The sequence below is a fragment of the Myripristis murdjan genome, chromosome 22 (assembly GCF_902150065.1).
Source record: "Myripristis murdjan chromosome 22, fMyrMur1.1, whole genome shotgun sequence".
Taxonomy (NCBI): Eukaryota; Metazoa; Chordata; class Actinopteri; order Holocentriformes; family Holocentridae; genus Myripristis; species Myripristis murdjan.
Window position 1 is genome coordinate 13,507,094 of NC_044001.1, and position 27,198 is coordinate 13,534,291.

Consider the following 27,198-nt stretch of genomic DNA (forward strand, 5'->3'; position numbering starts at 1 on the left):
GACCTGTTTCATCACAGATCTGGCTGCTTCCCAGTGTGTGTGTGTGTGTGTAAGAGAGACAGAGTGTGAGAGATGAGGGTCTCTGACAGCAGGTCTGCATAGTAAGGCATCTGATGACTGACGGGGGAGATTAAAATGGTCAGCCATGAGCCATGAGCTTTCTGTGGAGTTATGTTTCAGGGCTCTGTGCCCCTCTCTTTCCATGTATTCTCAGCATCTCCATCTTCGTTTTTCCCAGAGCTGCGGTTATTATTATCGTGACCAAAAGAGAGGTTTGATGTAACAACAGTAATTTGAGCTTGGGTTTTGGACTGAACGGCACTATGGGTATTTTCACCTCTCTGGTAAACCATAAGCTCAGAGCCGTGTGTAACTGTTGACTGGTGATTTTTTCTTTTTTTTATATATAATAACCTGAATCCCACATCAACCACTTATTTGATAGAGGGAGATGGAGAGAAAAGAGTTATAAAAGTCTTGGACTAGAGGCCGCAGCATGTCTGAGCACATCTCCAGCAGTCGTGTGATTCATAGGAGTGCAGACGCCACAGGTGTGGGGAGGAATGTACTCAAGCATACACACACACACACACACCTCCCACATACTGTTATGCATGATCTGGACATCATCCATGATTATGAAGTGAAAGATAAATCCAAGTCACTGGACCATGTTCAACCTGCCTTCAATGTGTTTGACAATCTGAAAGTGAAGATGATTGGGAGATAAATGGGTGCTCTACATCATAAAAAAAATCCCATTCTGCATGTATTTGTCAAAATAATTCAGCTGCCGGGTCATCCAAAGCCACAGCCTCAACCGAAAAGAAACCCCTTTGGATAAATTCGTCCACAGATTCAGTTTTTTCTTATGTAACCTGTTGTAGGCGGTGAAGTTAATTTATTTCTCTCTCACACACTCGACCGTCCTCCTCTTCCCTTCGCCTGGAGTGTGACTGAGTCATTTCCATGGTTGACTTCACACCACTAATTCAGGTCAGGCATCGGCTCTGAGGCTCACGAGTACCAGGCTCCAAGCAGGCACCACGGTGCCGGGCAGCAGCTTCCTGCGTATGAACTTAGGACAGATTAAACCACACAAGCAGGAGACAGCGTTAAAACCTGACTCTCTTACACACACACACACACACACACACACACACACACACACATGTCACTGCACTGTAGGAAAGGGATTCTCAACCATTTCAGCTGGTTAGGCTCTCCTCATTTGGGAATGTACTCCAAGAAAATCCTCTTATAAATCAATTTCTTGTAATCTTGTCTTAAATTCTTATGTTTCTTATGAGTGAGGTGGTGTGAGGTGAATGAGATAAAAAAAAAAAATCCCTGCTGTATCTTTTTTATGTAATGGAAAACCTTTTTTTTCTTCTTCTTCTTTTTTTTTTTTTTTAACAATCTCATCTTACTGGTGGATGCTTTCAAATTAAAAAGGCCTTATTACTGGGATTTAAATTTTACTCTGTTCATATGCAAATAAGATCAAAGATGTATAATATAAACTTATTTCATTTACAATATCCACCTTGTTTTACAGACTCAGATTGACTCCAGTAAATGGATCACAGCTTAACTTGGATGAACAATTGCTACAATCCCTCCAATAATTCAGATTTATTTAATCTGAGTTACAGGAGCTGCTGTTGACGGCCAATCAGGGTCCAGTATGATACCTGTTCAGCCTGTGAAGATTTAGGACCCTTTCAATTAATTCTAAATTGCATCACCTATCGCTAAACTACATTTATTTGCAAAATATCAGGATATGTGGATACAAAATCAGCGGTGAAGCTGAAAGGGAAAATCTATCCTGTGTTCCTAAAAGGCTGCTGGCAATGTACCTTGAAATTCTGGGCTCCTTTTGTTGTTTGGTGATGTGTTCTTCTTACTCCTGTGGATAACTGGCAAAACACAGCCAATGTGATGCTGAGATATTTCCAGCCTTGCCTCAGTGCCATACAACCGCTGGCCTCTCCACCTACACCGACAAACCCTGCACCGCCTACGCCTTGTAAGAAGACCTTCTCGGAAATCACTATCGGATGCAGAAGTAGGCGAGGGAGGCTGAGTGAAAGTGGGTTCACCAAAAAACTGAATTGTTACACTTCATAAGTCACATGAAAGAGTGAGAAGGGGGGTGGATTTTTTTTTTTTTTTTTTACAGCGGTATGAGATTAAGTGACTCTTTGTGATGGAAATTTTGGCCAAAAGTTCAGCTAATTGTTCACTGAAACTTCCCTGCCTTGTAAATTGTGAATGCTCTGTTGTAAATTTGAAAAAAAAAAAAAAAAAAAAGGTGTGCAGCTCAGCCTAGCTGTTTAACAGAAAGGTGTGTGTGCTGACTGTGCATTCCACAGCAGCTTGCGGTTTTCCTCCCTGAACCTGACCAATTTGCCTCATTTGTCTGCGTGCTTATTTTGCATGCTGTCAATTCTCCCCTATGCTCGATACAAGCCCTGTGGACTGGGGCAACACACACACACACACACACACACACACACACACACACACACTGAGGGTGTACCACTATGAAGTCAAAACTTGCTGAGCTCATCCAGTTAAAAAAAAAAATGAAAGAAGCAGAGAATATTACAAACAGGAGCAACACACACACACACACACACACACACACACACCCCAACATGGAGACATGTTACAAACAGGTTTTTTATTATTATTTTTATTGGAATACATAGTCCGCTGTACAGTTGGCAGATTCAAGAGACCTACATGCAGAGTGCGCCAGCCACAGTAAGGTTAAAACATGCACGATGTATTAAGTCTAAAACAGAAAAACAGCGGCCCCACGCAGATCCGCCTTGCATCGCTGACACACGGAGAAAAGCTTGGAGCAGCAGCGCTCATTACAATAATAAATCATAAAACCCTTTTGATCTGATGTCATTACATAGATTTTTTTTGTGTTTGACACTGTCGGTCTGTCTGTCTGTCTCTCTCTTCTACAGACATAATCCATTTATAAACAACAGCAATATAAAAATACAGTTCCAGCTCCTGGGTTTGATTGTACAGGCCTGAAATCCTTGTGTGTCTGTGCATGTACATATGTATGTGTGTGTGTGTGTGTGTGTGTGTGTAAGAGTGAATGAGGAGATCTGGTTTTATGTAAGCATATGTATTTTTATTCCTATTAGACTATGTGTGTGTGTGAGTGCATGAGTGTGTCTGTGCATCTGAGGGCCCGCACACTTCTTTCTTTGGCAGCGCTTGCAAACATACAGCACACAAGATGCAGAAACCCTGAATTTATGAGCGAGGGACGACGGGGCAGCGAGGAGACCCTGGAACACGGAGCGGCTCCTGATAAAACAGGACGACACATGGTGAACCGCTCAGCACTGCAGACCTGCTCAGCTCTGATAAAATGCACATAGCTCTCATTCTTCAATGACTATGACACAACCCTGGCCCCTGTCTCGCTCTCTTGTCTCTGAACCACGGCGTATCATCATATCTCCAGGTCGTGAGAAATGTCTGGCATTAAAACAACAAAACACAAAATACAGGAAAAAAAAAAAAAGTACTCTCCAGGAGTGTAATAACAACGAGGAAGATGCATTATCTTGCAAAAAATATCATTCTTAAAATCAAAAAGGACAAATACTTATGTTCAATATATTTCAATAATAAGGCCCACTTTACAAAATTACAAGATTTTCCTTAAATAAAATCTATCCGATATAGCTTCCAAAATAAGACATCTTTTGTTTAACAAAGAAAAAAAAATACATAAGCAGAGAAAAAAAAGAAAAGAAAAAAAATGCTCAAATTGAATATTTCCCCTTTGTTTCAGCAATAATAGTCTCAGAGACAGGGTGTCCATCTGGGGAAACATTGGCACTGTCTCCATCTGTAAACTGGAAATACTGTGGAATGATTTTGGCACAATGTTAGAAGGCTGAGACACAGGCATAATAGGGTGCCATACCTCAAGAAATATTTGCAAATGTTCAAAACTTTATCCATTTACTGAGTCCACACAATTCCTTTCTCAGTCTGATGAGATGATTTCTTCTTCTTCTTTTTTTTTTTTTTTTAAATAGTTACTCTAAGCAACGTTTAAATTCAATTTGGCCGGTGCAAAAAAAAAAAAAAAAAAAACACATTATTACTTATTCACAAACAATTTTTGACTATGGTACTGTACATTCAGCAAACAACTACTGAAAATAGATTGGCGTACAATTCTGGGACACAAACACAAAAACAAAAAAAAAAAGGCAGGGCAACTTTTGAAAAGGGGACTAAGGGGGCATTAAATTGTTTGAGGTCTTAAAGTTAAGTGCTGGTTAAGTGCAGATTAAGGTCTACAACACACATTGACACCATGACCCTGGCTTTACAATGGAGGCCTTTGAGGACAAGCGTCAGCCATTTCCTCCGATCTCCGCTAAGTACATTCTAGACTAATTTATACAGGGAAGGGAACAATGACTTAAAACTGATGTTTATACATACACCACCAGAAGTTGAGAGGATTTCTAATAACTGCTAAGCTAGAGTCTCCACAGTCTGACATAGCCACCTCTTCTCCTTGCAAGCATCAATCACATCACTCAAGACCCAATCTTAGGTTATCCGCTCCAAAAGCAGTTATCATATTGACTGAATATCTGAGCCAGCAATATGTTCTGCAAAACTGAGATCAGTCAGGGACAAAAGGAGCCGACAAACTCTGAAACAGCATCCAGTTGTGTCTTTATAGCACCACAAAAAAAAAAAAAAAAAAAAAAAGCCCTGAAACCTGTAATGTCGTCACTCATGTCCCCGATGACCAGTGAGTACATTCCATCATGTCAACACTCTAGAGGCTCTGACCGTTTTAAGCGCTGGATAAAACCTGAATTATGCGGGTAGTAAACCGAGTTCACGTGAAGGCCGTTCCCTGGTCCTCGTCCTGGCACACAGTGTCCAGCTAGGTAGCAGCGGACGGAGTGTGATGTATAGCACAGTTACCACAACAGTATTCGTGTACTTTGGGGCCCGGTGAGGAGGAGCGGCAGGCGCGCATAGCAGAGGATGGAGTTTCAGCTTTGCCCTTTGAAAAGCCCTGCTTTCTTTGAAGCCCTGTCTCTGGCAGGGAAGCCCTCCAATGCACATAAAACCTACAGTTTCCGACAGCTGTGCTCTTCCCGGGACCCCGACTCAAACACTTTCTTCTGACAGATTTCGGAGGGGTGTTAGATATGGTGTTAGTGAGTTAAAGGTGTGGAAGGAGTTAGAGGTTGCGAAGTGCAAGAGGAGGTCGGGAACAAAAGGAAAGAGGATTTGCGGAGAGACAAAGGGGGGCGGAGGGCTGGAGGAACGCAGCAGAGGTTGTGTCGTTGCAGCAAGAATAAGGGAAACTCGGATTGACTGCATGAGAGATTGTCGGATTGGGCAGGGGTGGAGGGGGGCAGGTGGGACAGGAAAAGCGTGGGTGGGTGAGGATGTAGGGGGCAGTAAAACAGGATGAGTTGTGAGGGGGTCACGGGTGTCAGGACTTGCATCACCAGTTGCTATACGAGCCTGAGCCAAAGTGACGTCAACCTCTATAAAAAAAAAAAAAAAAAAAAAAAATCCCCGGCCGCACAGTCTCTGCCACACTCTGAGAAACACACGTGCGCGCACATGATGCACATTAACTCACACATTAGTCCTTCAGCACCTTCTTACCGCGTCTAGGGGGAGATACAGCAGCTAACAACGTTCACATGTCAGGCTTTAAATGAGAGCCCGCGCTGACATATTAATAACAACACTGCATGGAAACACACTGACAGACAACGACCACGTGCGTTTCTGGCAGGGCAACACTGGCAGAGCCGGACATCTGATATCCCCCTCTGTTTTAATCATCCCTAAAGCGGACATCACTGCCAAGCTGTCTGTCTTCCTCTTTCCTGTATTTAGAAGCCCTGAGTCAAGAAGAAGAGACAGGATTAGATGCAGCGCTGACCTCTGACCTTTTGGGGGGTGGTGGTGGTGGGGGCTGTACATCACTATCTAAGAACTGGCAACACATATCAACTGCTCTTAAGAAACAAGGCATTCCTTGAGGAAAGGAGGAAGGGAGGGAGAGGTGGACTTCTCTAACACTTGGCTTCTCCAAATAACTAAAAAGAAGATTGGGCAACGTTGAAAAGCTGGGAAAAATATTGGTGTTTACTTTATAACTGAATGAGAAAAGTAGTGGCAGCAACAATAACAGATAAAGCTTCCGAAGGAGTGCAGAGTCAAAGGACCATGTTGTCATCAAGTGTTGGCATAAGGGCTCTTAACAGTATGGCTGATTTGTTTATGCTCTGAACACATGAAGTCGTGAAGCCGGCAGTGGCTTTCAAAAAGGCCACATGGCAAGACTTTCTGAAGCCGTGCGGCACCCTGGGACTCTGACAGACGAATCCAAAGGACTCAACTGTTTGGGCGGTGCGGTCTACATTCTTTTGAGGGGTCCTTTGAAAAAGGGGTTTTAAAAAAAAATTCTCACAGAAGTCTTTTTGAAAATGTTCTTCACTTGAATCTAAATACCATAACAATCTGCATAATCGCTACAAAAAAAAAAAAAAGAAAAGGAAAAATCTAACCTTACAACCCATATTTATATCATTTGTCTGTACAGCAAGTGGAGGAATATAGTGTGACTGAATTTACTGGGACATTCCACCTGTCCTAACTCAAGGCACCAATGTACACAGATATTTCTAAAAAGGGGCTAAAGGAGAGAAAGCACAGCATGAATGACCAGTGAAAGAATATAAAAATGTACATACTGAACGGAAACAAAACCAGTGAGTTTGGACTTAGCGGGCTATACAGTCCTCCCCTCGTATCGTCACACAGTTAATGAAGTAATGCATGGCTCTGAAGTAGTTACAGGCAACGCAAGGGTGGAACGTTTTATGATTGCATGTAATGACTTTCTCCTGCTTGCATAAACAGTGAACTGTCAAAGCCGCAGGCCTGTCACAAATTGAAGTCCTGCCACCAAGCTGACTTCTTCACAATAAAACAACATGGATATATATTTATATATGTATATGTGGGGACTAATAAATATTACAGTTAGATGGTATGGAGCAAAAAGCTGGTGGCTGGTAGAATAGATTGGAGAACTGAGAAACAAACTGAGAGGAAACAGGTCATTCCCACCAGAGTCTGACACAACAGCAATGAAATCCATCACAGCAGAGGGACAAAATGGAGACTGGGCTTCAAAAAACAAGTTCTTCACCCCACGTCCTATGTCTCTCAAAAGATCTCATTTACAGCTACGATACACTGTCTCCCATTAAGGAGATTTAGAGGAAAGAGAAGGTGATGGCACTGCATTGGTGCTCTTTAGCAATGGCAAAGATCAAGCCATCAACCAACAGGCCATTCTAAGCTGCATTCCAAAAGCAACATGACACCCCATCCCATCAACAGTTGTATTTTTTTTTTTTTTTTTTTAAGGGAGAGTTCGCAAAGTTGGCATTGCCTGTAGTGTTACAGTGTCAGAAAGCCAGCAGTAGCCTGTCCAAGAAGGAAACTTTACAGAACAAGCAGACAAAGTTTGACAATGTAGACGAGGTTTCGGTCATAGTGATGCACTAGATTGTCATTTTCACATCCTAAAACACTTTACCTCAATGAGTACACCCTACTTGATACTGGCCAACGACTAAATCTGAGTTTCTATGGCACCCCCATGCTTGCTATGGCCCCAGCCAATGAGAGAGAAAAGATATTCCTCCAACCTACCAACCAGAAGTTGAGATTTTATATTGTAACAAAATAATACACCTCTATAGAAATAAAAAAAGGAGAGAAGTTAGGACGATTCGCACGGCGAACCCAGTCACATACAAGCTGGCGTGTCCGTTCCTTGTGGTTGGAGGTGCAATGCCCAAGTCCAACCAAACCAAACTTGTATCTTCCTATGATTTGCTGGTGTGTATATTTACAGCAGCACTGAAAACACGTCCATCTTGCCAGGCCAAGTTTGCTGGTACTCCAAGTTCAAATGTTCAGTTCAAACAGAAGCTCCATTTTGCTGTGGCTCTCTCAAACTGCACGAAGGAGGACAATTTAGCGTAGACTGAGGTTGTGAACAATAATGCACCCAACTTGTTCTTTTACTTTTTTTTTTCTTTTTAAAGTGTATTGCATTCCATTGTAGAGTGCAAACATTTCTTGTTTTGATAAAGCAGAAAAAGAAAGGTTGGTGCTCAACAGGAAGCGAATTACTGAGAATCAAAATAACTGGTGAAAATGGCATGAAGCATGAGTAAGTAATGAGAAATAATGTGGGTCTGTGCGAGTCCTCTTAAAATGATGCCAACCCATCATCCTTAAAGCAGAGTGCATATTGAGTCACGATTCTCCAAGTGCTCTTCATTTATTTCCTACAAACATGCAAATGTTCTCTACACTTCTTAGACCCCAACATTAAATCCAGCTTGAGGTCACCGCATGCTGAAGCGAGGTTTGGGCTAAAAATGAATCTTAATAGTAAAAATGTGTGTGCATGTGTTTGCATGCAGTGTGTACATGCATATGTGTTTGTGAGGGTTTGCTTATATGTGTGTCTGATTGTGTGAGGAATAAAAAAAAAAATCCTAGAATAAAAGAAATAATGGCTGGCATTGTCGTCTAAGCAAATGCAAACAAACAAACAAACAAAAAAAGTTTACATCATAATACATGTCTGTAAGGTGGGTAATTCGCTTCCTGTTTTTGGTCACATTTTATGAATCCTTTGATTTGGGAAGATTTCTGCATGACGGTCCAACTCTGTGAGAAGACGCATCTTTCATCTTCCGACAGTGTCTGGCTGGAGATTGGGATGTTTTTACAGTGATAAAAGTTGAATTTCTAGTTTGAGCCCGGGAGGTGGGGGGGTCACGGTAATGGTCCACTCTGAAAGGCATCCCAAGTGCCTCACATTCTCTCTTCCCCTAGCTCCTTCTAAAACCTGGCGAATCAGAAATCTCCAGCCATCCCAGCATGCCAGCCAGCCTCTCCCTTGTCAAGTCTCGGGATTACACTATAATACATCCAACGCAAGAAGCAGAAGAGGATACACGGGCTGGTGAGGCGACCTCCAAAACACTGTACAGGCACTGGACTCTCCCCCTCTGTGTTTATGCCTCTTACGGGACAGAGAAAGTTCCGGAGAGGAAGGGCTGTCCATGTCTTAGTGTATACTCAGGGTCAGAGTTAAGGATGTCAAGTCAGTGGTTGGTTGTTCTGTATGGCTGCAACTGCTATTTTTTTTCCTTTTCTTTGCCTGTGATAAAAGCAGCAGATGCTGTCTGTTGGAGATAGGTGGTAATGGATGTAGCCTCTGGTACATGGGAGACTGGGGTTTGGCCCTCCTTTTGCAGTCGAGAGATTAATGGAGTGCTGTGAAAAAAAAAGAAAAGTATCTTAATATTCTTTTCAGTGGCAACATACATAAAATGTACTGCACAGGCTAAGGTCATCCCTCTTGACATTTTACCACAACTATACATCATGTTCATCAGGAACATGGTTTTTCCACGTTTTTTTATGATGCTTTATTGATCCCTGAGGAGAAATTCTCTTTTTGCGGATGCTTGCTGTTACGGGGATTGAACCCAAGGCTTCCCGCTGGCAGTTTCACTGCTCGCTACACCATCCTGTTGCCACCTCCATGATGAATGCACTACCACCAGTCCTGTAAAGTGTGTTATATCTCAACTCCGCTCAGCTTGATGAAGCTGGTTTGGAGTAAAACCCTCAAAAGAGTAGTGACATCTTCGCTGCAGGAGTAATTAACATCATTTTGTTTTAATTAGAGCTCTCAGGAGCATCAGTGTGGTCAGGATGTGGCTCTTTTGTCACTGTAATGTGAGGAGAAGAGGAGAGAAGAGAAGAGAAGAGAAGAGAAGAGAAGAGAAGAGAAGAGAAGAGAAGAGAAGAGAAGAGAAGAGAAGAGAAGAGAGCTGGAAAAAGGTGCTCTATCCTACCTGCCCTCTATACTATGGATGTCCTGCTCAGATCAGGCCAGTCTAGTGATGTTCAGACTGGCGGTGGCTCCAAGATCTGTTCCCTGCTCCACTCCTCCCCTCAGCTCGAGCCCCTGACCCTTGACCCCTGCTGGATCCCCACAGCTCCCCTCTGGAGGAGGCCCCTGCCATCTTGGATGTCCGATCATAGGCGCTCCCCATGTGGTGTGAGTCGCTGCTGGATGCCTGCCGTCTCCAGGAGGCTGGACTGTGGCTGGGGCTGGGACTGGGCTCCATGCTGTCAGCAGCCTAGAATGATCAGAGGAAAGCGATTAAAAAATACTTTAGAAAAAGATACTGAATTAAAACCACTGCCCATAATCTGGACCAGCAACTCCAGAAACTCCTTGCTTAATAAGTGGAGTTAATAATACAGAGAAAAACAACATTAAAATAGAGGTCAGATCACTCAATTAATGCCACATTTTCGAGTTTTATATAGAAGCCCAGGGCATTTTGTTTGGGTAGTGTGGGGCCTTGTTTGGTCCAGCAGTGTATTATTTGGGTATTAGATACATGCTGTTTATGTTAACTGGTGTGTGACAAGGAAAATCGGCCATGTGGATTCCTGCCAGGGGAAAATTCCTAACCAAAAACCCCAAACATACCCCAAGCTGAGAGATTTATAATTTGGTGGGCTGACTAGAAAACAAACCCCAAGTTACTAGCCTGTGGAGGCTATAGCGGCACATAACCTCAGTGACCCTGCTGAAGGAAAGCGAGAGTTAGATGACGATGCAGTTCCTAAACACACAGAAACAGCACCCCACTCCTGTAATTTCAGCTTTAAAAAAGCACCATAATTAGTGACATTTGGTGGGCTGGAGTTGGCTTCTGATGGCAGTTTTAGAACGCATTCTCGCTAATTGGCTTTAATGGAGCCCTGCTGGACTGCCTTTCTTGGTCTCCAGGGGCAACAGACAGGAAATCAGTCACCAGCCAACACTGCCAGATAGGCGTGGTCAGTGTGGTCACTTCCTGCTCGAGTCACCAGGGGGAGGAAACAGCAGAGCGGCACATTCTCCTTCTATGGTAAGCTGCTGAAGGACCAGGGTTTTCATAAGGCTGGCATGGAATATAACTCCAGCGCTCTTCCTCGACTGAGCAGCAGGTTCATTCATTGTTCAGAGCTTTTTAATGGTCTTAAAATAACAAGACTGAATAGAATTATACAACAAAGAAAAGAGTGAGGTATCTATTGAAGGGAATTGTTACGCTTCCCCTGTGTTTACACCAAAACTTGAAAGGGTGAATGAATGTGTTGCATTATACAGCTCAATTGTTAAAAAAAAAAAAAAAAAAAGTCAAGTAGCCTCAGTGCAAAAGCTTAATAATATTTTTCTTCCAAACCTTTCTATGTGAGCAACACACATATGTTACTGAAGAACAATTGAGAAAATATTTGGGTTAGAGCAATGTCAGCATGTAATTAATGGTGTTAATTAAGTTGACGTGCCACATAAGCAAGGAAATTTACTGGGAACGCCATGTGCTGCTGTCAACACAGACCTGCTCCTGTTAACCACGCATTTAAAATGCTTTCTGATTGTAAAGCTAGTATTTATTGTAGGAGCACATAGTCAGAAACAATAAATCACCTCCAGCAACACAGCATGACAGTTTAACGATATGAGAAAAGAAAAGGCTTGAGAAAAGAGGTGCTACTTGTAAAAAAAAAAACTTTCGCTTAAGCCCTTGTGTGTCGAGAGAACAGGACATTCTCCTGTTCTGAGATAATGAACTGTGTTTCACGCTTCGCCTTCAGAGTCTTGATCTCTGCAAATCCTTTAGTCAGCTCTAATCTGTCAAATATGGCTCATGCATGAGTTTTAAGAGAACAAAATAGATATCATACTGCTTCGCCCTGAAGACAGTGATCACATAGACAAAGACATTTCAGTTTGTGAGAAATTCTGAACCTGCCCTGTACAGGCACCAGCACAAAGCAGCTGTGGGAACACTTTCTGATACAGAATCAAGACCAGGAGATAAAAAGAAAAAAGCACAACCAGCATGTCACAAGTTCTGCAGAACAAGTTACAACCCTGCTTTAAATCTGCAACCCCTTGGTCCTATTCTGAATTTCAAAGAATGACGTTGCCTTGACAAGCCAAACTTTAAATCAGCTATCCAGCAAGACATGGCTCATGACACCCAAAGTGAAACATTACAGAAATTCGGTTTAAAGCATTTTATTTGTCAAGGTGAGGCTTTCTTTAATGGTTAAAACACACTTTAAAAAGACATTTTTCAGTCTTTTTTTTTTTTTTTTTTCCAAACGCCATTTGTCTATTGTCTGATGTTCTAACCTCCTACTGACAACTCAACGCCACACCATCCAACTTCAGCTCCTGCACAGATTGTTTTTCCAGAGGACTTTTTCTTGTGCGGGTCAAGTCAGGCGAACAGTGAATATAAGTACAGTTCTGATCCCACATTTCACCTTGTTGCCACTGGTTTTTGACTCAACAAAGGATGTTTTGGTATCTCGCTCATCAGCCATATCGGCCCCCGCCGTCCTCAGCCAAACATAAGTTCACGGCCCATTCATGTAGAAGCTGAAGTTTCCTACTGCTGCGGCGGGGAGGAAGTACTACAATGCTGTTCTGTTCTGTACCCTGAAGTGTGGAGTGACTGCTACAGAAAGCATGCAATCCCCATTTTAACACTGACCCACTAGCCTTATTCATACCAGAATTGGACTTCAAGTGTGTTTTGGACCACATCCTATATGCTAAATCCCCAGCACCAATTCTGCTCACCACACCCATCATCACAGCCTTAAAAATGTCCACCATTAACCCTTAATGTGGAAAAATAAAGGTGGCAATTAAGGCTGAACAGCAGCCGCTGATTCAAGGAGGGTCATAATGACGTGACCATGACCTTTCAAAAGATGAAGAGGTGTGGCTCGATCTCTCATGAGGGGTTGAAGGAATGACAACCAAATAATTTATACATGAGGTTAAAAAAGAAAGCTAATCAATAAGCTATCGGTTTGCCTAGGTTGCTCTAGGGTACTTAAAGGAATTGGGAGTGTTGTCTCCTCCTAAATGACTATTGATCAAGAGTGTCCTCCTGCTCTAACTTGATTTTGGTCTGCACTGCTCCCATCATTGGTGTTTACTATGAAGCCTTTGATATGAATGCTTCTAAACAGAAACAAACACATAGGAAGATATGAGAGATCTCTGAGCTACATTTCTGAGAATAAACTGAGAATTTCCCTGTCCCTTTTTAGCAATTTTTTCTAGCCTGCCATTAATACTTCAATCCCTCTATGGTGACTGAGAGCTAAGAAGTCATAGAGGGTCATTTTCTATGCATGACAGCTCCATATTAATAGACAGGCACTACAGTCTGAGCCGATATGAGCTGTCTAGCCCTGTGTGATGCAAGCTAATACATCACAGATTGCACCTTTAATAGATCAAGGGTCAAACACATATGGACGAGAATAGATAACCAATGAAAGAAACGTCAATGTGATGCTTGTTAGTGATGACTGGCTGCATTTTTCCCCCATCAGACTCCATCTTCAATCTGTAATAATACAGCTCACGTCTATCAACCTTTGACACTGCAATCACAGACTAATCTAACCGCCCATTGTTCTGCCTGCAGTTACACTCATCCAAAGCTCTCAGGAGTGGAGGCTGTTCAGACCACCGAAATGTATAGAAATTCCATACCAAAGATTACTGGATGCGTTCCAAAACACACTTAAAAGACCATTTCTGATGTGAAGTAAGTCTTTTCTTGCACTGGAGCACTTCTTGTCTGTAATGCCTATCTGACAGAGCAGCGTATTCACACTGAGGGTTTGGCTGAATCACATTTTTCTGTTCTGCACTGAGCACTGAACCAAGTTTAGGAAATGTGTACAGAGTAGGTTTGACAAATGGACTCTATAACCTGGAGGGGGTGACTGATGAGGGACAGGGGAAAGAAGGGGAGAATTGGAGGCTAATGAACTAGAATGGTAGCCTTCTTAAGTATGTGTGTGTATGCATGTGTGTGTGTGTGTGTGTGTGTGTGTGTGTGTGTGTGTGTGTGTGTGTGTGTGTAGCTAATGCAGAGCAGGGGTCAAGGCCATGTGGTAGACTTGACTTGGGCACTGACCCTGACAGAACTTGCCAAATACATGAGTTGGAATCACTTTGTTCTGGGTTTAGGTCAGGGGTGGAATGACAAATGAGAGAGAGAGGAGGGTACTGAAAGGCACCACAGAGAGAGAGGAGGAGAGGGAGAGAGATAGAGAGAGAGAGAGAGAGAGAGAGAGAGAGAGAGAGAGAGAGAGAGAGAGGAGACAAAACTGTCTGTAGGCTGTCCCCTATGGCGTTTCTATCAGGCCATAGCAATCCTGAAGGAAGGGTTAAATGTCAAGGCTCAGCATTAGACCGATTCCATTAAGCCCATTGAAGACTAATGAGAGTGGGGCCCTGTACACATATGTGTGCAATGTGTAAAAGCCAAAAGCATGTACAGCTGAGAACATACTAGCCAACAAGAGATATGGCATTTCTGTGAAATACATCAAGATCCAACTTTGTTATACATGTTGACCAGCAATTTTGAATATAGGAGGGAGATGTAGAGGGAAGGGCAATATTTGCAGTGATCATCTGGGCCACTACAGGCTGTGTCAGTCAGTGTGAAAAGGCTGCGAGTAACAGAACCCATGAAGCAGATAACTAGCCTCGACAATGAACCCTGGAGCAGTGTCGCACAGCTTTGTTGTAGAACACAACCGTGACCCGGTAACCCCCCCGATGTCCAGGTCCTGACCAGTCAATAACCCTTCATCACACTACTTCCAAAAGGAGGCCCCTGCCATCGCGGCTCAACCACAACAGCAACAAAAACAACAACACTGTAGTATGCTGGCCATGGACTGTGGATTCGGGATCTATTCATGCATGCTTATATACAAAAAACAAAGCAACAGCACCCATGTTGTCCCCCCACAAATGATGTAACCCTTTGGACCAATCAGTAACAATTAAAATCAAGCACCAAGCTCCCTGTGTGTTTTGTGTGTGCATATCTATGGAGTTTAAAGTGAATGTGGTATAGGTGTATCTCAGTCTCATTCACTTTGTACCATGTTTGGTCTTGATAAATCAAAACGACAAAACAACAAAAATAATAACAATGATAATGATAATAATAATGTTAGTGTTTCTAACAGTATGCTATAGACCAACAGACAAGTAAGTTATCATTTTAGTTCAATTGTAATTTCCACCTCATCTTTCTGACACCTGTGATGATAAAGTCAGATATGCACATATGCATACACATGAATATGAGCTGAGTTGCTTATTATACTAGATATGAACTGTTAAAATATTAAATATCCCTAAACTACTGATTGCAGACGAAACCATATAATTTCAAGTTTATTGCAAACACATAGGCACATGCACACTGGTACATGTACATGCAAGCATGCAGAACGCACATGTGCACAGACACACACAAAAACAGACAGACACAGACACAGACACACACACAGACACACACACACACACACACACACACACACACACACACACACACACACACTCACACAAAAGTTCTATGGAGGTGAGAACAACCATCTTCTGTTAATGTGTGCATAGAATAGCAATGCAGCCTGGCAGGGGCACAGACGGTAATGTGCTGGCATACTTAAATACAAGCTATTTTCTTCTCCTTGAGGTTTTCCTAACCTTCTTTTCCCCCTGTTGAGGTCTTTTTCATTTCCATCCTCCCTCTTTTTTTGTCCCACCCTTTTCTCTTTGTGCTTACTAGGGCAGCAGGAGTGGGGCCTACAGAACTGCTGTGCTAAGCTTGAAGTCCCAGGGCCTGGCGTCAGGGAAAAATACAAGCTGAGCTCTCATGCAAAGTGGACACACCAGGAGCTAAGCCCTGTGGTTGTGCTTTCTGGAGTCTTATCTTCAAGACAAAACTATTTGCAGAGTGGAACTGATAATACCGTCAATTGTACATCATTTTTTGTTTTTTATCTGGCAGGGAATACTTTGAAAGTTACAGTAGGAATGTGGCACAAACTGAGGCACAGTTCAGCTTGGTGCCAAAAATGTTCAAGAGATTTACCATTTAAACAGGCATAAAGACATATACCATTTAATTACTGACCACTTTATTTAAAAAGGGAGTGAAAGTGTAAGTAAATTTGTCTGAAGCATAAAAATGATCTACTGTTAAGCTCCAGATGTGATGAATTTGACATCCAAAGTAAATAAAACCCTATGAAAATATACGTTCAACACCAATCCTAGGAAATATTTGTCATTTTAATGGAGCCAAACACTCCATGTATCTTTCTTTGCCAAGTATCAGAGATGACCAGACATCTTGCACAGTACAGGCTTTTGTAAAAAGTACCAACTTTCCCCATTAGCTTCTGTTGTTGCTTTCTTTGTGGGAGGATTTTTTCATTCCTTATCATCAAAAGACTGAAAATCACAAGCATGTGAAATCGCAAGCCAAACGCTGCCATACCTTGACACTGTTTTCAACTTTCCTCTGCCTGAAGATAAATACAGAATCTAATGTTTCATCTTCAAAGCCAGATAAGAATATCACAGCAAAACCAAGCCAATATTTTCTTGAGTTTTACACAAATGTTTTCCCTTTGCAGCGTCAAAGAATCTAAGTTTTGCTAAGATTTAAGGTATTTGAGATACCACAATCTACTTTCCCAATCTTCTTTGCACTTGAACTGCTTGTTACATAAATCGTTTTGTGTTAAAATTTGCTATCTACCTGCGGCATGTAAAATAAACAATCCTAAAAGACATCATGAGAAATGAAAAAGTGCAAAAATCCAGAGCCATTCAGCTTACCATGGGCTGCTGTGTGTATGAACGGCCCCAGGACTGAGAGGTGACTGGCTCGTGGGGTATGGTCCTTCCTAAGCCCCCTGCCTCCATGGTGGGAGACTGGGAATGTTTGCCACGGCGGGCCCCAGGTTCCTGGACCTCCCTGGTGCTAGTAACCACACTGTTGATCCTCCGCATGTATACCTGGGACAGGCACAGGGAGGAAAATAAAACATATTCAAGCCAAAAATATCACAAATTTATTCCATATTTGCTTAACATTCATATTCATCCTTTCAGTTGTTTTTCATCCCTGTAGTGATACTTATTCAAGCAACACTTTAGATTTTCATTCATTTAAAAACTTTGATCATTTCACTATACATTTCATTCATGTATTAATTAAATTATCCCCTTACCTCTGCAGGGGATGGCTTAGCTCCTTTCTGTGCTGCTGCAGTTCCTGTACCACTGCTCACTGTTTCATCTGTGTCGAGTACGGTAGTCGCACGGTAGGCCCTCCATGTGGTCGAGGCTTCTGTCTCATCCTCTGATCCACAATCCCCCATCATCATCCTTGGACCCCCTCTTCCTTGGCTGCCCATCTCATCCACAGACGCAGCACCCCGGTTCTTCCAGGTGCTTCTCACAGTCACATTCCTCATCTCTGGTAAACTGTCTTCCTGGGAGTGCTGGCGGTGCCTATGACTTCTCCAGCTGGTGACCGTGGTTGTGCTGCTACTGCTGCTGCTTTCGAAGCCTGACTCTGTGTCATTGAAATCTGTGGAGGTGGTGTCAGTGGCCTGGAGGTTGAGATTGCAGCGTTGAGAGGAGAGCCGGCTGGCGGTGGTCTCCAGTCTAGAAGTGTCATGCAGGCTGGAGCCTGACAAAGGGTCGTCTTGGTCTTCTGCCCCACAGCCCTGGTCCTGGCAGGACCGCAGGGTGATCTCACTCTTGGGGATTGAGATCTCATATGGGACTGAGATGCTGCCACGATGCTCACTGCTGGGGCCTGGCAATAATCAAAACCAAATCATAATTTTAGGGGAAAAACATTTCATAGGACAAAGAGATGGAAAGCAATGCAGTGTCCTTAATATGAGGGTCAATTTATGCTTAGTCTTTAAACCTAATCTACCAGACCTCACAATAAAAAAACAACACCAGTTAGTGACAAAGTAAAATTGTTTTCATAATAATAGTTGCAATATATAATACTTGTATGTCTGCTGCCCTACCAATATTCAATGCTTTAGTGAGAAACAAGATACCTATGAGGATGTTACTGGTGGAGGTGTGGCGTTCTTTAATGGGTGTGGGTTCGCTGGACACGCTGCTGCTGCGGCTGCTGGTTCTGGAAGAGCTTGGGTCGTTAGGATAGATGGTTATACTACTGGTCATCTTACTAGTGGTGGTCACAATTGGTTTTGTGGAGATTTTGGGTTTGCCATTGGTAGCCAAAGGGTCTGACGTCATCACTTCCTTCCTTTCAATCTCAACAATGGCAGGCTTGATGACAGCTTTTGATCTCAGTGCTTCGCGGGGGCTGCACACTCGCCGGATCTCGATCCCTGATGGAGTATGTGTGGGCTCCTGGGAACCGCCATCAGCTAAGAGCGATCTGCTATGGAGCTCTTCATCAAACGAGCTCCTGGAGGAGGAACCCTCTGAGTGCGACTCATGAACATGGGTGTATCTAGGATACTTGGATGTTGCAGTCCTACTGCTTACAGTTGTAGTAGTCACCTCAGTCACAGGTTCTGGTTCAGAGGGCCTTGACCCTGTTGATTCTGTTTCAGAGGCAGAGGAATGACCCTCTGACCCCTGGTCATTGGGCAGCAGTGGAGTGACATGGGATCTATAGGCTGTGTAGGATCCATTAGCTTTGGACAGGCTGGAGATGGAGACAGGGACAGGGGTAGAATCCTGAACCTGGTCCAGTGACTCCTGATCTGAGGCAGATGCGGTATCCTTCTCTAGTGCACAGACGCTGTTGACTTTATTGGAGCTTTCAGCTACAACATCAGAGTTGTTTGACTCACTATCACTACCAACATCCAACTTTGAAAACCTGTCTCCTCTGTTCTTTTTACTATCGATATCGCTCTGTTTCTGAGTTGCCCTCCATGGCTTCTGGTCATTGGCCGCTGGAGGGTAGCGACTGAGGACAGATACTTTCTTGGCATCGCTTGAAGATACATTTACAGAGCTTGGAGTGGCTCCTCTTGTCTTATCTTCTGTTCCTCTTCCTGTGTCTCTTATTCCATTATCAGACAGAGTAGTAGTAGTTGGGGTTTTGGGTGTCCTCCTGCTCTTGTGAGCAGGACTGAGGGCTCTCCTAGCCACCTTAGGAGAGCTCTCTTCTGAATGGCTCAGCTCTTTGCTCCTCAACTTGGTCTCTCTCTTGTGCTGAGGAGAAAGCTCCCTGTTCCTGTATTTGGGGGAGCTTGGTTCTGAGACAGCAGCAGCACTCCTGTATTTGGGTTTCTCCTGTCTGAAACCTCCTTTCACATTAATCTCTTCGCTCTCAGCCTTGCCATTTTCCAGGACCTTAGCAGGGCTGTTTGGGCAAATATTACTGCTTCCATTTCCATGTTTATCAACATTACCAGTTCCTTTTCCTCCAATTCCCCCACTTTCACAGAGCTGCGTCCTGAGCTCTTCCACTTGCTCACTGAGTTGGCGAGCCCGGTTACGCTCCATCTGGAACTTCTCATGGAGTTCTCCATTCTTGGACTCGGAGTTCTTGAGGTCCTCCTCCACTAACTCCAGCTGTTTGAGGCGATTCTTCAGCCTCTCTACCTCCAGGGTCAACTCCTTCACTTTGTTGTCCTCCTCCTGCGAGCCTTCTAGACTGCTGTTTTTCTCATTCTCCGATTTGTTCCTGAGACCGATATTTTCATCGCCCAGCTTCAGGTAGTCAAGGCTCTTCTTACGCCCGGTCAGCTTGCTGGTGAGGAGGCCTGTGGAAGACAGCTCATCTTCAATTCGTGACCTCATGAAATCTGCACGACCAGGGTCTGCTGACATGCCGAGGCGATTCTTCTGGGGCTCCAGTTTTTCTGTCAGCTTCAGAATGAGCTTCTCATCTTCCCTCTGTTTCTCTAGCAGTCTCTTACGTTCACTCATAAAGGTCTGGGTGAATCCTTTGAGTTTCTCCAATTCCACAGCTAAGGCTTGCTCTGTCCTATCCAGTTTTGCCTCTGACCCCTCAATCTCCTTCAAACGGGCCTTGAGGGCTTCCAACTCTGATGAGAGCTTCTTGGTCAAGTTCTTCTCCTCGTTAAGGCTGAGGCAAAGCTGGCTACAGTCTGACTTACTTTTCCCAAAAGCTTCTTCCAGTTTCTCCAGCTCAGACATCCTCCGCTGAAGACGTTCAATCTCAGCCTTCAGCTCCTTGGTAAGGTTCTCTTCTTCTTCCAGTTTCTCTCTCACTGTGCGGCAAAGGTCCTCGGCTTTGCGTACCTCCTCATCCTTCCCCTGGATCTTCAAGAGACGTTTCCTCAGAGCCTCCACATCCCCAAGCAGCAAGGAGCTGCTACCTTCTGCCTGGATAATCTTGTCCTGTAGAGGAGAGGGAGGAGTTCTTTATTCAGAAATTCATTAATTTACTTGTCTCAAATTCCACCTCAATCTGCTAAGCCACTTCTGACACACGTGTATGCACGTACACAAACAATTAAATACAAATGCACATTCAGATGTCACAACTGTTGCATAATCAATATTAAGTGAATTGTACACATACTACTAGCGCTCACCTGCAGGTCAAGCAGTTCATCCTCAGACCTCTGCAGTTTGTTGGTGGCCTCCTCCAGCTCGTCCAACCTTCGGCCTAGAGTCTGCAGCTTGTGCCTTAGATGGCGATTTGTCATGTCTTTGTGATCAGACATGGCTATACAGTTCTTTGAGAATTATCTCTTTTATTCTATTTATTTTTTTTACTGGGTGAGGTTATTTGATGACAATGTTTTGGGAGGTCCACATTTGTGTGGCAGTGATACCAAATCTTTTTAATGTTTTACCGAGGCCAAGGTGTAAAGTGTTGAGAACTGGGAAAAGGCTCCTTTCTCTCAATGATTCCTCTTCTCTGTGTTTTCTTCTGGTTGTAGCTTTAAGGGGATGAGGTTCCCTCAGACTGGCTTTCAGCAGGAGTATCTGTCATCTGTAGGAGGAAGCAAGGAAATAACAATTTATCATCCTTAAATTGAAAATGACAGTCCTTTGTATTCTCAAAGGGTAGCACACTAAGCCTCTTAATATGATAAAGGATAAGGAGGGAAAAAGGCTACAATGAGACAAACGTTTAATCTTAACTGCGATTACAATGAATAAAGTTTGCTGATATGTAAAAAACGTCTAAGAGGTACAGAATAGGAGACAAAGAGGAGAGAGTAACTGATTGCACACTAACAGACGAGCTCAGTCAGCATATGATTTCACAGTTCTGCCTAATTACTGCGACACAAACCATAAGAGAGGACTAGAATGGGCCAAACACCAACGCATGTACACATACAAAAACAATAACACCTACACATACGCACACGCACTCAGACACACAGGCCTTGGCAGATCACTGGAGGAAAAGATGAAAGGCACAATTTAGCACATCCACACAAACAAATCACTCCCTGATTACATTCAAGAGCAAGGCATTGTGAGTATGACCAGGAATTAGTCTCAGCTGCCAAGACACTAGTTGGCTTTACTACACACAATCCCTCCATTCATAAAAATAAACATAAAACACATCATCTGTGGCTGAGGTATCATGACTGCCAGGCTTGCCTTAAATGGACATTTATGCTTCTTTCTGTCTTTGCTATTCAACTGCCATGTATTTCACCTTGCCTTTCTGTTGAAGGAGATGGTGATTTCAATGCTTACATGTGTGTATGTGGATAAGGGGTTTGTAGACCACACTCACACACATACACAAACACACACACACAAACACACACACACACACACACACACACACACACACACACACACACACACACACACACACACACACACACACACACACACACACACACACACCATTTGCTGTGGGATCCAACATCATAGCATTGATTCCTGCCTGCCTGCTTCTGCTGACAGCAGCATATCTCAATGACACCGGCCTCTCTCCACATGCCCCCATCCACACACATACACAGCCTTCACCATGGCAACGACGACATCACAGGCCCGTAGCAACACACCACACCATTCATGACAACTCGGGAAGGCAGTGTGGGTGAAACAAAGCTGTTTTCCTCCTGCGTGACAGAGACTATTACATAGCAATAAATTAGCTCTGGCATTAGCATGGCATTTAGATCACACATTAAAGTAATCCCATTAATTGCGACAAATATAAAGCAATTACTAGCATATTTCCAGTCGTGTCACCGGATATCAAAGCCTAGCTGTAACATGATGTCGTCTCTTTACTTATTAGACAGTGGAGTTCAACATATATGCGTTGCTACAGTACACACAGCGGCAGTGAGGATGAATGTGCTAGTTCCCATTATGAAGTAAACCTCCACCTCCTGTAGTCCCAGCAGGTCTCTCTGTGTGATGGGAACAGCGATCATTAGCGCACCCACAGCCTGGCTGTCAGCACGGCTTCCATAAATCCAACCAATGCTGCTTTTGTCTCATGCATGATTCAGGTAGTGGGCTTTCCTGCTCCTGCGTCTAAATCCCACCACCCCTACCCCCCTTTTATTCTACTAACCTTCCCCCACTGACCTAGAAGGAATATCGACCTGAGTGTAGGGCATAACCTCTGCACACATCATCACATATCAACCCCCAGAAGACCGGGTAACCCTGCACACCTCCTCCTTTTCCCCTTTGCCTCCAATCCCACGTTCAAAGATTGCCTTTTCTGAAACAACAAACCAGTACACATAAATAGAACTGCAGTTTGCTGACGTTTTCTAGTAAATGAACTACTGTAAAAAGATCAACGAGTGCACTTAATTTACAGAAGTCTTTTCATCTTGCGACCTATATACATACATGGTATACTACAAGGTATAACTTGCCATTATGGTTTACTTCAGCATGGCCTTATGTACTTTCTATCTTTTCATTTGGTGTAAAAACCCAAACCACTGTGCCCACAATTCATTAAATATCTTGTTGAACACAACCCAAGGCAATAAGCTCTGAGAGTCAATATGGCAACCATTATTTCATAAAAAAGCACAATGTGAAATCAAAGTGTTTCGCTGTAGCATTTTAATTATTCCCTACTTTCATGAGGTCTAGTGGTTTGGTGCTCATCTTGGGGAAGTCCATGACTTAAGCAAAATAAAGGGAATGGATTTAAGAGAGTGGGGGGTAAGACAAAAAAAAAAAAAAAAAAATGCTCAAGAGGAAACTGTTTGCCGAGCAGTACAGTTGGAAGCCAGAACACCTTAGTCAATAAAATGATTTTGTCTTGCATTAGTGTAGCTTATAGCTTGCTTAACAAGCAACAGATGGGCATTTTTTTTCTCTCTCTTGTCTTCTTAAAGCTGAGGTGGTCCAAAGTGTCAGGCCTGTCCTGACTGATCCTGGTCCAGTGGAGGAAAATGCTTTGAAACATTCAGACATGTATTCATAAAAAGCAGAGAAGGCTCACTGGCACAAAGAATTTCAATAACCTACATTATATTCTTTATGACAGATTCTGAGGCTGCAGTATATAGAAAGGGAAACCGCTGAAAAGTCAAAAAGAGCATTAACTCTAAAAATGCCCAGAGAGAAAAAGTGAATCCCTGAAACACTGAAGCTGGAGAGAAATCATTTCAATGTGATGGTGCTTCTGTCCTAACAGATTTACACTTTATGAATAATGAAATATCCTTTATGTTCTTTAATTTTATTTCACAGTTTATTTTTTGGATTTACTAAGTTCGGAGCCCCCAGCAAATTAAGTTCTGTTTTTTTTCTGCTCTCTCCTAAACTAGTGTAGCTTTAAAAACTCAAAATTCAACAACTGTGAATGCAGCTCAGGTCGAGCTTTGTCCTGGTTAGTAATGGCTACTCCTGTCTTGACAGTCTGCCTCCTTCTCCCTCCTTCTTTTCTCCCTTCATGTCTTTGCCAGCTCTCTACCACCCTCCCGCATCCCTCCCTCCATCTCTCTCAGACACGCACACCAGCATGGCCAAGCGGGTGCTTTTAGGGGGCAGCGGTGCGTGCAAAGCGACTCTGGCAAGGGCCAGCCTCTGCCAAACCAATCAACATACCTGATTCACTTATCGCAGAGCTGGGACCTCATTAGCTACATTCAGGACAAGACAAGAGGGAAATGGGAGGACAGAAGAGGTGTGAGGGGAGGCAGAAAGGTGAAGGAGAAAAGAGAAGTTAAGGAGATGAAAGTTGGAGGACAGACAGAGAAAGAGCGGCACATAAGGGAGGCATGATTGCAGTATTGAATGAGGTTGAAGCCATCAGTGCCTGGTCCAATGAGTCCAATAAGCACTTGACAAGACAGGTAAGCACTCACATTCAGTTATGTCCTATATTCAGATGATTTTCTATACCTGGATACTCAGGAGGAATGAAAGAAGACCTGCTCCACTGCTACTGCTGAGGTTAAACCCAGTCAGCATACACACACACACACACACACACACACACACACACACACACACACACACAGGCGAGCGGAGCTTATACTTGAGTTTGCCAGTGTGATCACAGGATTTGTCTTCATAACTATGGCACAAAAGCAAAAGGTGTGGAGCTGTTTGGGCAAGAACAGGTTTGAAAGAGAGGAGAAGGGAGGGAGAGGAGGGAAGGAAGTAGGGCGGGAGGGGGTTGATGAGGTATTTTGAACTCGGCCCAAATCGAACACAGAGTTTTATTCCCCTGTTATTTGCTTTGTTTGTCAATTACAGAAAACCTGGAGGGGGGTAGGAAGCAGGAGGCAGGGAGACTGACCTCTTTCAACCAGGCGCATTCCTAATGACGGACTAACCAGGGCACTGCCAGTCCCTCACTGTGCCTCGCCTGCTTACAACCAGGGCACTGACAGGCTCTCTCGGGCCCTCTGCCTGCAAAGACCCATTCCTAACCAGGGCATGGATTTTATGCCTAGGACCCTCATAATAACAGATTATGGCCTACAGCTGCCAGGCTACAAGAGAAAAATAAAAAAAAAAATTAAAAAGGACACTAAAAACAGTGTCAGTGGACCCCAGACTCGCCACTCAGTGTGGCTCTGGCACCTTCCACCTCCTGAAATTTGGACATTAAGTTCCTCACTTGACCTTTCGCTCCCTTCTGCACTCTGATTACCATCTTTGTGAGCAGCAGGGCACTGAGACCGCTGAGTGGTGAGTGGCGAGAGGCGGGCTGCCAGTAGGAAGAGAGAAAAGTTAGCTTGGGATGAGCCCTGTTTGAAGAAGTCCACGAGGCTGTGCGGTGGGAGCCTGAGGCCAGGCAGAGACTCACTGAGGGATTTAACCAATGCAGGAAGAACAAGAGGGAGGGAAAGAGCAAAGAAGGAGATGCAAATCCAGAAGCAAGGATATGAGCAATGATGAGAAAGGATATGAGCACGAACGAGAGCCAACAGTGTCGTAAAGATAAAGATGCATTGGGAGTCAGGCAGAGAAAGTGACAGGAAGATAAAAACTAAAGGGGCCAAATTGAGTCTTGGGCCAACAATACCAAAGGAGTTTGGACGTAAAACTCAGTTGAAGAGGTCCTCTGCTCTTTCTTTCCCTCTATCTCCCTCTCTTTCTTTCTGGCTTTCTCTCTCTGACACACACACACACACACACACACCCCAAGGTTACAATCATACACCATATCATTAGGGCTTTAGCCACTCTCTTCCTGCCTGCCTGTTGCCTTCAGTACATTCTGTTCTCTCCATGAAAGAGAGAGGGAAGGAAAGAAAAAAGGAAAAAATTCCCCCTCTTTCTTGCACTTGACATTACATTGGAACGTGTGGCTTGAAGTTCTTTTACCTCATAAATGGTAGTTAATACAGGGCCCGAGTCCAATGACAATGGCCCAACCACATCTTCATGTATAGTGGGTTCTTGCCAGTTTGCGTATGTGCATGTGTGACACAGACTGAGTGTGTGTGTGCGTATGTGTGTGTGTGTGTGAGGATACAGGACTGCAGTGGATGGATGCTGGCGCAGCACTGGAAGCCACAAGATGGTGGAGACCTGATGCTTGGCCTGCATTTTTCCCTTTTTCCAAGAAAGAGAAAACCGGCATCCCATAATGTTCGGTTTGTCGTTTCCTGTGCTGTGCTGTCATGTAACTTTTTTCTCTGTTTCTTTCACCCCTTCTGCTTTGCACCGCTTCTGGAAAAATTAGAAAGAAATGAAAGGCAGTGTTGCATTTCTGCAGAAAAAAAAATGCCCAGAGGATGATGGGCCCGTAGCTTGTTCGTAAAAACATGCAGTAGAATGGAATACCTACTCTCGCTTACAGTGTAAGTAATGAAATGTGGTGAAACAGTGGGTAAACAAAATGTCGTCTCTGGTAGAAAAATAGATTTGTTTATGGGAGAAGACATGGAAGTTGACCGCAAAACCGCTATAATGACAAAGCAGATGCTGTCTCCTTGTCAGGGCAACATCACTCAGTGTTATAATATTTAAGAACAGCTTCATTCTTTTGCTTTTCCTCTCTCTTTTATTGGTTTTTTTTTCCTCCGCACAATTCCACTATTGATTCCATCCCTTCAAAAATAGACTGAACGCAAGGTAAACATTATCATTCAAACAGAGGAAATGATACTGTGGCATGTTCAGTCAAGTGATACATCACACTTCTGCCCCATTCCTCTCTGGGTCTTTCCTCCATGGTCTGGCTGCAGATAACTGGAAACGCAAAGCACGGCTCCTCAGCTCCATCTCATCAGTTTGCATTTGCAGTCTTTTGGAAGCGGTCTTAATACATAAGCTGCTCTCTTGGACTTGAAAAGTCGCAGTGCGGCTATGCAAAGAGCAATTTGTTTTTTGGGCATAAAACCAAAAACAGAGTTTTAAGTAGAAGGGAGAAATGAAGAAGAGGGCAGACGGTGCAAAATCTCACTAGAAAAAGGACAGAGTTGTGTACACAGTTGCCACTGAATGTCCCATGTAAAATTCCCAGCCTTTTCCATGACCTATATACCAAAATCTCTCTGTCTTTTTATTTATATATCTGTATCTGTATACATAAATTCCAGGACACTACGGTAGCCCATAATCTTGTGTATAACAGGCGATCGACTTTGCCAACAAATAAGATAATAATAATTAAAAAAAAAAAAAAAAAAAGACCTTACTTGGGATTATCTAATCTCTTTATTCCTCACTCTGTGTCCTATTTAACAAGC

The 27,198-nt window shown here is 43.5% G+C and overlaps 1 protein-coding gene across 1 annotated transcript in view; it reads right to left on the bottom strand.

Moving 5' to 3' along the window:
* Positions 1-4,063: 4,063 nt before the first annotated feature.
* The window catches only part of luzp1 (leucine zipper protein 1), a 51,565-nt gene continuing 28,430 nt past the window's right edge, over positions 4,064-27,198 (bottom strand). The window contains exons 3-8 of the mRNA XM_030044437.1: positions 20,626-21,029; positions 18,136-20,428; positions 17,284-17,876; positions 16,889-17,068; positions 9,996-10,283; positions 4,064-9,408 (exon numbers count right to left, since the gene is read on the bottom strand). Of these exons, the coding sequence (XP_029900297.1) occupies positions 10,038-10,283; positions 16,889-17,068; positions 17,284-17,876; positions 18,136-20,428; positions 20,626-20,757 (3,444 nt within the window). The 5' untranslated portion in view covers positions 20,758-21,029 and the 3' untranslated portion in view covers positions 4,064-9,408; positions 9,996-10,037. The remainder of the gene's footprint in view (positions 9,409-9,995; positions 10,284-16,888; positions 17,069-17,283; positions 17,877-18,135; positions 20,429-20,625; positions 21,030-27,198) is intronic.